The sequence below is a fragment of the Schistocerca nitens genome, chromosome 2, assembly GCF_023898315.1.
Source record: "Schistocerca nitens isolate TAMUIC-IGC-003100 chromosome 2, iqSchNite1.1, whole genome shotgun sequence".
Classification (NCBI taxonomy): domain Eukaryota; kingdom Metazoa; phylum Arthropoda; class Insecta; order Orthoptera; family Acrididae; genus Schistocerca; species Schistocerca nitens.
In genome coordinates this window covers 25,905,160-25,919,164 of record NC_064615.1, presented here as the reverse complement: position 1 = coordinate 25,919,164, position 14,005 = coordinate 25,905,160, and the positions used below count along the sequence as shown (strand labels likewise).

General features: G+C 39.9%; 1 protein-coding gene across 2 annotated transcripts in view; it reads right to left on the bottom strand.

Annotated features, from left to right (window-relative positions):
• LOC126235683 (brain-specific angiogenesis inhibitor 1-associated protein 2-like) overlaps positions 1 to 14,005 on the bottom strand; it is a 960,968-nt gene that overhangs the window by 469,542 nt on the left and 477,421 nt on the right. For both annotated transcript variants that reach the window (XM_049944419.1, XM_049944420.1), the window contains exon 2: positions 5,939 to 6,014. In XM_049944419.1, coding sequence (XP_049800376.1) covers positions 5,939 to 6,014 — 76 coding nt within the window. The remainder of the gene's footprint in view (positions 1 to 5,938; positions 6,015 to 14,005) is intronic.

The following is a 14,005-nucleotide window of genomic DNA, read 5'->3' as shown; positions in this document are numbered from 1 at the left end:
CTTCAGTCCTTTGGCTGTGTAAAACATTTAAGTATTAATGAAATCAAAAGATATGACAATTTTTGTTACTCGCTAACTCATTCATCCAAACCCGTAAGATACTTGCTGTTGAGCAAGAACGACGATATTTTTAAATTTAGGACCAGCAGCATAATATATGTCTGATAACGACATGATTATTGGAGTAGATGCACCTAATACCTACTTATAATAAGTAATCTTTATTTACGACAGACTGTTTCTGCTTTATCGCCATTTTCAAGCACCTGCAATTACAATTTTGGTGAGAACAGGTATGGATGCCAATGTCACTTATATTCAAGTAGATGTATTGTCACTGCTTTAATAAGATGGTAAATGGTGTCAAGATATAGCAAATAAAACGTTAATTACGACGTGACAGCAGTTTGACAGTTCCACTCTTACAAAGATTGTGCTTATTCTTTACAAAGATTGTGCAGATGAGCGATATTATTTCCTCAACTAAAATTTGTTACGATTGTCTTTGGTTGTTGCATATGATACTTCCAATTTATCCATTTTCGTGTTCTAAAAGCTCAATAAAGTTTTTGAGGCAATACTTGTCTCTAAATTCCGTATTTTCGTTTAATATTTCTTGTGGGTATTTTCTCTTGTACATATAGATTTCTAATTCTTCAAGAATGTTCATTGCAAAACCTTTTGTTGTTCTGTGCGGAATATGTAGTGCATTTTCGATCGTATCAGCAGCGTGATTTTGATTTTTCAGGTGTATAAAGAAGCTCGAGCGATTATATTCGCTCTCTCTAATGTGTTATTTATATCTCACGTTAAAATTTCTTCCTGTTTGGCCAATGTAAAACTGTTACAGCTACCACAAGTGATTTTATATATGCCTGGGTTATCATATTTCAATGTTCTAGCCGTGGCGGAACATAATTTTATTGAAAGGTTATTATTGGCTCGAAAGGCTCGTTGAATATTTGTGGATTTAAAAAGTGGATTAATTCCGTTCGAGAGTCTACCAAGGTAGATTGCTGGTACGTATCTCACTTTCTGTGCCGGTGATGTTTCTCGATTTAGGCGTATCTCGCTATATATTGTACACTACTTTGGTGTTTTACTTTTGTATTTTTAATTTTGTGATTATGTTGAGGTCAAAAACATTTCTATAGGCTATAAAATGAAGTGTGTTAAGTTCTTTCTGAATTGCTAGCTTTCCTAATGGTTCGTTATTTAATCTATTAGTCACTGAATGGAAAATGCTAGTTTATGAGACATTGGATGACAGGAATTGCATTTATAATATCGGCAGAAGTGATATTTCTTCTATAGATATCAAACGTGTGGCGTTTATTATTTTTGCCAATTGTGAGGTCTAGATTGTTAATGGTATTGTCTTTCTCAATTTCCATAGTGACTTTAACTTTAGGGTGAAGTTGGTTGAGCTTTTGGTGGATATTTTCGATATGTGCGTGGCTGCCACCTACCAACATGAGGGTATCAGCTACATACCTAAAATAGTCGTAGTATACAATTTGGTTGAGAGTAGACCAGTCTGAGTTAAAGAAAATATCGAATAATGTGCCTACTACACTATAACCCATGCCTACTCCATCTGCTTAGGTATACATTTTGCTGTTAAATACAAAATAATTATATTATAGTGCTATTTCCAAAAGATTTATAATTTCAAGTGCTCCAGCCATGGATATTTTCCTATATTGTAAGAGAGTATATTTTATTATTTGGATAGTTTCCTGTAGTGGCACATTGTTACATAGAATTAGTGACATAAAATGAAATAAATTTACCATTAGGTGATATTTGTATGTATTTTATATCTCTTGCCAGAGTACACGAGTGTTTGATTCTGTACTTTTTGCTTATCAGATATGATGGGCTATTTATGCAATTAATTACGGGCTGAATCGGAACCGTCAGTTTATGTGTTTTGGCTTGGGCTGGTAATTTTGGTGTACTTGGATTCATTACCGTGTACGTTCTTTTTTCTTGTTCAGTGAGAATGATATTCCAGTTTTAATGGCTTTCTTTATTTTAACTGCAAACCTGTTGGCAGGGTTGTTCTACTGGCACGTATCCAGATCTTTGTTCTACAAGAACATCCTGACATGCATTGTGGCGGAAATGTGCCAGTGTCATGAATTAATACGCTTAATTTCCAATGAAACGTTATAAGTTTCACCTTGGTGTACTGTTATGTTTCTCTTCGTTGACTGTGCAAGCACAGACAGGAGTACCTGTTGAATTCATAACAACATGGAGGTTAGACGGTGTATTGAAATATATTTGAAGCTCCATCAAACCATATCTGTACACAACTGACAGTTTGAAATGGATATTATTATCCTCGAAGGGAGTCTCCTGATTGGAACAACATAATACGCATTCAATAATCTAACTTCACAATACCTGGTGCAGCAAGTCCTTACAGAGTAAAAATAGGACAGACGGAATCTGCGGCTCATGCTATAACCAAGATGTCTGTGTAAAGCAGATAATTCGAAGCAACTACTTCCTTGTTTGTCTTTCACATATTACAGAAATAAATTCTCGTGGCCGATTTCTGACTTCACTTTCTCTTATTAGTTCAACTATTCTACGTAAGAGCTGTGACGGAAGTCCGCATTGCCAGAATGCATAGAAATATTTCATAGAAAGTGTCTTAACTCCAAAGATACGCAAGACATTAATGAGCGAGTAGTTTTTCTAGGAGCCCTCGGGTCAAACTGTGTTAGAATTGTGTGTTAACAATCTTGGGGCACTGTCGGAATTAATTGGAAACTGTGTCTACACGTAACATTAATTTTCAGATTTTTTTAAAAGTTGTTGTTGATTTTAAGAAAGAAAACTTTTGCATTGCTGTGTGACGCAAAGGTAGTCGTAGTATGCTGTGCTATTAAAAATATGTGTAATGGTGCAGATAGCCTGAATCGTCACTTACATTTTATATTGCTAGTCGGTACAGTAGAGGAAAGGACACTAAAGGCAAGGCCATGGTACGGAAGGTACTGAGTACACTTGAATTCAAAGGTCAATGTCGTATTTTTAATGAACGAACGGAGACGCCGGTTGCAATCACTGAACGTCTTAGTTATTCTAGCGAAAGATGTAAAACAGTGAGCAGTATAAAATTTTATATTGTAAGAATAAGTATCGTCTTACGATTCATGTGAAGTGAAGTGTAATAGTTATTGCCCGTGGGTCTCAGGTTGGTGGTAAATAGTTACGAATTGCAAGGTATGGGAATAATTCTGTTGTCATTCGAGTGTAGGCTGTCACGGCATTTATACAAAAACTATTCGCACCAAAGCAGAGACTCTGATAACGACATGCAATCATATTCCTTCACATTTCCGACATATGTGTTCATGCGAATGCTAACAGATCTCCCATTATGAAGAAATTTGAAGTGTGACAATTCATTTTTCTTTATCCTAGCTACAACATTCTAGGCAAGTGACCTACAAGCTAAAACGGATTCTCAGAAGGAACAAAGGCTACATATTATACACGCAGCAAGTGTAAGGAATTAGCGTAAATTCTGTTTTGACTAAAAATGATGTCTGAGGAATGAAGATAAAGAAATTTTCCGTTTATCATGCTGGAAGAATGTGAAAGAATGTATGCCTGCATGAAAATAAAGATGCACTCAAGTGTCTGTCTCATTCCATGTTCGTGTTTCATTCTCAATAATTAGCTTAAATTTTGATACCTAGCAAGATACAGTGCAGCAAATTTCCTTGAGTTGCAAAATTTACCACATATTTGTTTAAGTGTTTTATGACAACAAGAAAGCTATTGATTTATATATGGGTGTCAATTAAATTCCTTAAAATACATCGTGTTAATATAAAAGTAATTTTATATTAATAACATATTAACCTGATTATTGATTGCATTTCTTAAATGATTCACGTTATTTAATCTTTCCATTTTTATATATAGGCGTATAACCGGTGTAATGGTTAATTTGGTGTATGGTTTTATTTAGTGAGGATACAAGATTTACTTTTATTATTCCATTTCTAATGTAAATGGAAAGATTCTTAAGAATTCAAAATTCCGTAACAAGGGGTGCAATGACGAACAGAGTTCCTTTAACGAAGATCTACACACATAAATTGATCACAGTGTACAGAATTATTGCTGTACTGCATTTTAACTCACGAAGAGGGAGAATAATTGTAATAGTCATTTATATGAAATACAGAAACTGCAATCTAAGGCCAGTAACAGTACGTTGTCGAGTCCCCTGCAGATTTCAGTGATCCAAGTCCACTCTAAACTGTCGAACTCTGTCCTCGTGAGCTGCGACCAGTCATCTTTCGGTGGAATGAGTGAATGAACATAACGTTCTGTAGGTTTCGATAGTATTTCTGACTTAAATACCGCTTCATCCGATGGTGCAGGAAGACCGTAAGCTACACAATTTTGTCTCTCCCGGTATCTTGAAAATTATACGAATGCGTAATACAGTACCAGGTGAATAGGTTACCAACATCTTTAAATAAAAAATGACAGCCGAACTCGTGAATGAAGGAGAGTTACGGAATACATGTGTTTCCGTGATTATGACAACAATCCTTACATTTTACAGTTTTCATTAAACTTAGTTGTGTGTACACATGGACATAAAACGGTTAATTTATATTGACAGGCATAGTTCCCTAATAGTGTAGTTCAGATAGTAAATTATGTGACGTGTTCACGCGAAGATTGTTTGACACACGTAAAAAACAACCTAATACACTGAAGTGGCTACATATTAGGGTACCAACAATCGCAATATATCTGCACGTAAGCCATTAACACCCTGTATAATAAAAGTGTAGAGGGAACTGTAAATGTGTATATATAGGTGTTCTAAGCGCCAAAAAACTTGAAAAACAGCAGCTCCTCCCAATGAAATCAGTACTGTTAAGCACTGGTTTAGGTAGTACCGCCCTCGAAAAATATCGTACAAAAATTTTTCTTTCTCTGCTGCCTCACAATCTTCCATGTAGGCAAATATCGCTGAAAGGAAAGAAGATCAAGGATTAACTCCCATCGGCGACGAGGTGATTGGAGACAGAATGTGGGATCAGAAGGAATGAGGTTGTGGAAGGAAATGGGATTTGTCATTTTCGAAGACATGATTTCCTACTTCTGCTAGACTTCATATATACCTGATGATGGGGCTAAGACCCCGAAACCGTAGTAGACTGGTCAATAAAATATTTTACGACTGTGGCGGATTTGTTCACCATGGACATATTTTCGAAGGTACTATTCGCCTTAACAGATTTCAGGAAACAATGGAAAAAGAAAACGTCCGAATGGGGATTTAACGTCTCGAATGCAAGCTGCCAGGACGTACTCATTCGATTTATTTAGTAGGAAAATGTTACGGAGAGGCTTTGAAAACACAAACACGATGTGGGCAAAGTTTCTCCTCCAAAGACTTTGGCGTAAATTTAGAGAAATGGTGTTCTATATTGACGATAAACCGAAGTTATTACTTCCTCCATATATTGAGGCTATAAAGACAAGGAAGGAGAGGGTGGATACAGAACAGTTAACCTTCCCTCGCTCCATTCGCTGATGAAATACGAAGGGAAGTTCTGAATTATTCCGCACTATGGTCTGCAGAGACCCTATAACTGGTCAAAATAATGTGGGCGCTAGCCGTGAAAGGGTAGTTGCAGTTTGATTGACTTCGAAGTATTATCGTCCATCTAGATTCCCGGCCGCTCCTGAGATATTCTCCACTAGGGAACTGGGTGTTGTGTTGTCCTCACTTTCGTATTGTCACAACTGCCATTCCGTGGCGCTTTCGTACTTATTAATCGAACACGCGACGAAATGCGTCGCTCTCGTTTATGTGTGCCACGGCACGATACTTGAAGACGTGTACCTGGAAGAAAACTGAGGAGCGCGGCCTGACTGGCACACTTACCGTGCAGGGCCTTCAGGTACGCCTTCCCGGCGGTGATGAGTTGTCGCGCTCCAGGGTTGAACTTGTCCAGGATGTTCTGCAACACACACACAACGCGGCTTCTGTTAGCAAAGCGCTTGCGTCAGCACACACTTTTGCTGCGTGGTCTCACTGGCGCTGCTTGCTAAAGGCTCGCACACGAGTCGGGAAAAGACCTGGAGCGAGGCTCCAGCCAGGAGAGCTGTTGAAGCGTACAGGAGCAGCTGGTAGTAAGTGGATTGTGAGCAGTTCTTAACCACATCGTGCACGTTTTCCACTGCAGTGGACAGTTTCAGACAATCGCTTCTGTTTATTAAAAATGAAATTCCTCCAGTTGTACTTGAGATTTTATATTTACTTCGCTATTAGTTTCGACGTTGCGTCAACGCCATCTTCAGGCCCGTACACTCTGATGAAATCAGTTGTGTGTGGCTCAGTCTAGCAGTCCGCAGTGAGACCAACACGTGCTCTACATGGATGGCGGGCAAAGTAAAATCGATTCTTCGACAGACAGCATGGCGCTGCGGTAGATTACTTGCCGCCACGTTAAGACGAAAAAATCGTGATGTTTATCTTTAATTGAAACAAACTTTATTAACTGTTTGTTACAAAATATCGGTAATTAAGGACATTTATACAATGAAAACCGTACAATTGAGTCTGATATGTGGCTAGAAATAAGAAGCCGAGGATTATTTTATAAAAATGACAATTATATAAGTGTTAATTAGCAAATATTTGATGCATTTTATATCCAAATTGAACTGAACGAAAAATTCGGAAAAGTAATGACCAAAGCGAGACTCGAGCCACTGACAACCAGTCTGAGGTGCTACAGACTTTTTCCGTGTTTAAGCATTTCAGTTCTATGAAAATTTCGTAGAAGATGCACCTTTGTTTAAAATTTTGCGTCATCCGGGAATGGAACCCAGACTGCCCACTTGTTAGACGAGCCCTCTACTACAGAGCTACACTGCACGTCGAAAAATTGACCTTATATTTGGGTACTGTGGTCAGTTGGAAAACTTAAAAATTTCCAAGTCAGTTTTCTCGAGAATGTTTGAGAGCAGCATCTACTTTCTTTACCGGGTTGATATTTCAGTTCTGAACTTCACATACCATAAATACACTGACGGAAAAAATCGCAACACTAGAAAAAAAATTAATGTAGAGAAACGTAATTTCAGGAACACATTGGTCTAGGTAACACATTTATTTGATTATCATTGAAAGATCACAGGTTACTGAAAGCGCGAAATAAGCCATTCCAAATCTGAAATGATGCTACATTAATAACAGGGGTAACGGTAAGAATGTTGAACATGCATGTATTATATTGTACTGGTGCCGGATATTCGTTTGTGGGCGTTTCTGAAAGTATTTGTATGGAGTGTAGCCATGTATGGAAGTGAAACGTGGACGATAAATAGATTAGACAAGAAGAGAATAGAAGCTTTCGAAATGTGGTGCTACAGAAGAATGCTGAAGATTAGATGGGTAGATCAGATAACTAATGAGGAGGTATTGAATAGAAATGGGGAGAAGAGGAGTTTGTGGCACAACTTGACTAGAAGAAGGGATCGGTTGGTAGGGCATATTCTGAGGCATCAAGGGATCACCAGTTTAGTATTGGAGGGCAGCGTGGAGGGTAAAAATCGTAGAGGGAGACCAAGAGATGAATACACTGAGCAGATTCAGAAGCATGTAGGTTGCAATAGGTACTGGGAGATGAAGAAGCTTGCACAGGATAGAGTACCATGGAGAGCTGCATCAAACCGGTCTCTCGACTGAAGACCACAACAACAACATCAGTTACGGAACGTAATCTCTTTTCTTAAGTTCAGTTACTTGATAAACATACACTTTCCGAAGTTAAGAAAATAATTATCGCTACATTTGCAATTGATCAAGTTTTTGGATAGGGCAATCCAATGATGAGACTCACCTTTAAACTTGATTATAGAGAGGACACTGGCACAGAGTAAGGTAGAAATCCGATATGTGCCTTTAGAAGAAACCTTCCTTATATTCGTATGAAGTGATTTAAGAAAACAATCACAAACCTAAAATAGGATCCATGTTCTTAACTTTGCACGACTTTGTTGGCCGAAAGGCAACATGTGAGCTCCGGGCTGTAGGAAATACCACTGTGAGCATGTTTCCCATGAAACATGGAAGGAAAGCTAGGAGATGGTACACGACTGTAGTATTTTGAATTTGAAATGACCCCCTTCCTTCGCTTCCCCAACCTTGGGATTCACAAGATATCCACACTATCGGTCTAGCGCCATCTGGAAACCTGGAACCTGTACGTTGACATTTGGTACCCGACAATGCACTTGCTGTGGTGTCACCGCCAGACACCACACTTGCTAGGTGGTAGCCTTTAAATCGGCCGCGGTCCGTTAGTATACGTCGGACCCGCGTGTCGCCACTGTCAGTGATTGCAGACCGAGAGCCGCCACACGGCAGGTCTAGAGATTTCCTATCACTCGTCCCAGTTGTACAGCCGACTTTGCTAGAGATGGTTCACTGACAAATTACGCTCTCATTTGCCGAGACGATAGTTAGCATAGCCTTCAGCTACGTCATTTGCTACGACCTAGCAAGGCGCCATTATCAATTGCTATTTATATTGTGATGCATGTACAGTCAGACCGATGTTCACCAATTATGGATTGAAGTTAAGTATTCCAGAAGCTCCGTACTTTATTTACTAGACTCAACTCCTTTAACTGTTCCAGACCTCACGCCATCCTGCGTGAGCTTAAACGCGTGCCTTTCGGTCTCCCGTCCATTGTGGATTGGCTGTGTTGCCAGTCCACAACACTTGCAGAACAATTTCAGGGTGAATTGCATCTTTACTCGTCCATCGATAGCGCTATTAGCTTGTTGATCACACTTTTATGGCTCACCAGTGCATACGCGCAGTACTGAGGTCACGAAGCTGAATTAATATGAAAATATGGAGTCACACGTGCCATAGAGTGAGAGGTAGAAATTGTGGCGTTAAATATTAGTAGAGACGACTGCGGGAAGATATTAGCGTAATGTACGAGAGCTGATGATACCGCGGGTTCCTCTTATTTTATTTGCAGCTGTAATGACCTCCGTGACTAATTACGTGAGAACCGTATGACTGAGTTTAATTAGGTCCTCCTTCTATTCCGTGTTCTCTTTTTGCCCTCCATTTTCTGGTTATGGCCACCAGCGTAACTACGTTAAAAAACACTTTTTCGCAATACATTCACTGAATTTCTGCAGACGGTCTGATTTCATTACATTGAGGCAAATAACAAGCGCCACTCAGTTTTTATGTTAAATGCACTGTAACTCTCTTCCGGTTGACGTTTACTGCTTGTTTCTGAGGCAAAAGGTATAAATGTTTCATGAGGCAGGCAGTTATGCTACTCCGTCGCACTCATATATTGGTCCCTCGACACGCTGAAGACTCGTTGCCGTACATGTGCTGCTAAAAAAGAAGAAGACCCGAAGCATCTCAAACAATACGAGGTGCTTTAACAGCGGGACAACTTGAAGGCTTCGACCAGGCTTTTGTTTCAGCTGTGAGGCTTTTTACGGCTTCGGAAATGGAATGTGGATAGAACTGTCCCTTTTTTACGCGTACGGCATGTAACAACGTACCCCGAATGGACTGAAAGTTGTGAAAACGAAAAAGTTTCTTCTCGCATTACTAACTGCTTCATTTCGCATATCGGAAAGCATAGCCTGGTCTCCCAAATTCTAGCAACGGTTGACGATTTGGTAGCATCGAAGTTCGGTGAAAACCGTCAAAGTGCCGATAATCCGCACTCGACCAAGTGAAATGAGCAAAGTAGGCAGCTATTAAAAAATTTGACCTCCTCTTTAGCGAGTTACTTGTGTTAGCAGACAGTGAGAACATTTTTAAAAATAAACTGAATGATTTCTTCTTGACAAACCTGTACTGCGTATATGAATTCTCTGTGTGGTTGGGTGGCATCTATTAAATGTTAGATTGCGATAAAGTAAAAATTATGAAATGAGCAGCACATAGCCATATTTACACTAAGAAAATTTGTAATATTTGTAAAAGTCCTTACGTGGTCCACGTAACAGTGAGATATTGAAAATATAACATAAAGAATAATCATAATTAAGTAACTAAATTGTCTCGGAATTGTGTCACTGCAAGTCGAATTGCACTTGCAGTTTTGTGTCAATGAGACACTCGCTGAATTACAGAGGCCAAATGCACACAATTCTGAAATTATGTAAAGTGGTGGAACGATCATGTGATCTTTATCATATTTCAGACTTGGACTGTAGGAAAATGAACTACCGTAGAAATGTAGGTCTATTATACGCGGGTCATTCAATAATTAAAGAGACAGACTGGTCTGGGGAAAAAAACTGTTAGCAGGGCAAGTTTGGTACTTTTATGACTTTCTCTTGGGTGAGCCCTGATCAGCTGATCTATCAATATTGTTTTGTTTATAACCTCAAAAATTCATTTCAAGTTGGTGATTCTGCTTGAAACGTCCACATTAGTTGGACAACGTTCTATTATCGTTTATTACTTGCTGAAGGCGAGAAACCAGTGAATATATACTGTAGAACATCTTAAGTTTATGGTTAAGGTTGTGTGAATCGTGCAGATTTTTGCAAGTGGGTAGAACAGTTCAGAAATGGTTACGACTCAGTGACTGACGTACACCGTTCTGGCCGACCAGTTGCACTTTCAACTCCCTCACTTGAAAGTCGAATTGATGAGATCATTCGTGCCGACCGCCGTGTGACTGTGGAAATGATAGTTGATATGGTTCAAGTTAGTACTGGTACAGTTCATAACATTATCTGTAATAAGCTGAAGTACCGCAAAGCATGTGCAAGATGGGTCTCAAAGGAGTTGACGCGGCTACGCAAGGAAACAAGGCTGAGAGGGTGCACAGAGCTAAACGAACGTTATGAAAGAGAAGGTGAGCACTTCGTCAACAAAATTTTAACTTGCGATGAAACTTGGGTTCACTATTATGAGCCAGAATCAAAAAGACAAGCATGGAGTGGAAGCACACAAACTCAGCTGTCAAGTAAAAAATCAGAACCCAAGCATCAGCAGGTAAAGTCATGTTGACAGTGTTTTGGAACGCTGAACGTCCAGGTTTTTGTAGTAGCGTACAATGAACAGCCAATACTACTCAGATTTGCTTTAGAACAAGGTGAAGTCACCCATGAGAGAGAGAGACCTTGTGGATCTCAGAGGAGAGGTGTGATTCTCCAGCAAGATAACGCACGTTCTCGTATTGCTCAACTAACCCTTGAAACCATCGGCAAAATTGGCCGGGAAGTAACGCCACATCCCCCTTACAGTCCTGATTTAGCACCTCATGATTTACATTTGTTTGGTGCACTGGAGGAAGCATTACGTGGGAAGAAGTTCCAGGACAATACGGACGTAAAAAAGTTTGTACTAAATTGGTTCAAACATCAATATAAAGAGACCTTTGCAACCGGAATAAGAAAACTTGTGGCCCATTGGAACAAGTGCATAAATGTTCAAGGGGATTATGTTGAAAATTATATAAAGTACTGATTTATAAAAATTAACGCTTTTTTCTCCAGGTCAATTTGTCTCTTTAATTACTGAATGACCCTCGTATAAATCACGAATCCTAAAAGGTAAATGCTGTTAGATACGAGTAGAAATGCGTGAAACAGATACAAAGAATTCAACCAAAAATTAACAAGAAACATTAGCGAACCACAGAGAAAACAGATGAACAATGAGAGTGCAGTTGATGATGGGATAGAAGATTAAATAATTAGAGCTACTGTACGGCAGTATCAGGGGACAGGAAGAAAACACTACCGTCGTTGTTGTCACAGGCGCTCTCAGATAATACCAACAACAGAATTAATTTTAGAGCAGCAGTACCTTTACGGTATTCACGAAGGTACCATTATATTCTGTGCTTAGTAGACGTTTCCATTTAACCCATTCTACGTAATTACTATAATTCAAGACGGTGCACAGATAAACCTCCTGACAAAAGTTGTAGTCCAAAACTTTGGTGAACGTTACTTCTGCAACACCAAATTCACTCCTTGCGCCAGAGTGGGATAACGTCCAGTTGTGGACACCCTATCTGTTTAGCCGACCAATCGATTCTAGTAACTATCCTTGCTGTAGCCCATCCTGTCTCCATAAACCGAAAATCTTCCAAGATCACCTGTCTCACCTATTGGCAGTTGCCTCACATGCATTTAATGCAACACAACTTCTTTAACGTTATATCGTTCCTGAAGAGTCCCTACCCAGAATACTCTGCCCGGGTACCTTGCATGCATCCCAACAGTCCTACCCATCGGGTAGACCGGTCGCCTGCTGCAAGTCTTTTTAGTTGACACCCCTTAGGCGACTTGCGCGCCGATAGGGATAACATAATGATGAAGACAGCACAACACCCAGTCCCTGAGCGGAGAAAATCTCTTTTTTTATATCTCAATTTGTTCGCTTTTGTTCGTTGTATCTGCTCGCCCCCCATGAACCATGGACCTTGCCGTTGGTGGGGAGGCTTGCGTGCCTCAGCGATACAGATAGCCGTACCGTAGGTACAACCACAACAGAGGGGTATCTGTTGAGAGGCCAGTCAAACGTGTGGTTCCTGAAGAGGGGCAGCAGCCTTTTCAGTAGTTGCAGGGGCAACAGTCTGGATGATTCACTGAGCTGGCATTGCAACACTAACCAAAACGGCCTTGCTGTGCTGGTACTGAGAACGGCTGAAAGCAAGGGGAAACTACAGCCACATTTTTCCCGAGGGCATGCAGCTTTACTGTATGGTTAAATCATGATGGCGTCCTCTTGGGTAAAATATTCTGGAGGTAAAATAGTCCCCCATTCGGATCTCCGGGCGGGGACTACTCTGGAGGACGTCGTTATCAGGAGAAAGAAAACTGGCGTTCTACGGATCGGAGCGTGGAATGTCAGGTCCCTTAATGGGGCAGGTAGGTTAGAAAATTTAAAAAGGGAAATGGATAGGTTAAATTTAGATATAGTGGGAATTAGTGAAGTTCGGTAGCAGGAGGAACAAGACTTTTGGTCAGGTGAATACAGAGTTATAAATACAAAATCAAGTAGGGGTAATGCAGGAGTAGGTTTAATAATGAATAAAAAAATAGGAGTACGGGTAAGCTACTATAAACAGCATAGTGAACGCATTATTGTGGCCAAGATAGACACGAAGCCTAAGCCTACTACAGTAGTACAAGTTTATATGCCAACTAGCTCTGCAGATGACGAAGAAATTGATGAAATGTATGACGAGATATAAGAATTTATTCAGGTAGTGAAGGGAGACGAAAATTTAATAGTCATGGGCGACTGGAATTCGAGAGTAGGAAAAGGGAGAGAAGGAAACATTGTAGGTGAATATGGGTTGTTGTTGTTGTTGTTGTGGTCTTCAGTCCTGAGACTGGTTTTATGCAGCTCTCCATGCTACTCTATCCTGTGCAAGCTTCTTCATCTCCCAGTACCTACTGCAACCTACGTCCTTCTGAATCTGCTTAGTGTATTCAGCTCTTGGTCTCCCTCTACGATTTTTACCCTCCACGCTGCCCTCCAATACTAAATTGGTGATCCCATGATGCCTCAGAACATGTCCTACTAACCGATCCCTTCTTCTAGTCAAGTTGTGCCACAAACTCCTCTTCTCTCCAATCCTACTCAGTACCTCCTCATTAGTTATGTGATCTATCCATCTAATCTTCAGCATTCTTCTGTAGCACCACATTTCGAAAGCTTCTATTCTCTTCTTGTCCAAACTATTTACCGTCCATGTTTCACTTCCATACATGGCTACACTCCATACAAATACTTTCAGAAATGACTTCCTGACACTTAAATCTATATTCGATGTTAACAACTTTCTCTTCTTCTGAAACGATTTCCTTGCCATTGCCAGTCTACATTTTATATCCTCTCTACTTCTACCATCATCAATTATTTTGCTCCCCAAATAGCAAAACTCCTTTACTGCTTTAAGTGTCTCATTTCCTAATCTAATACCCTCA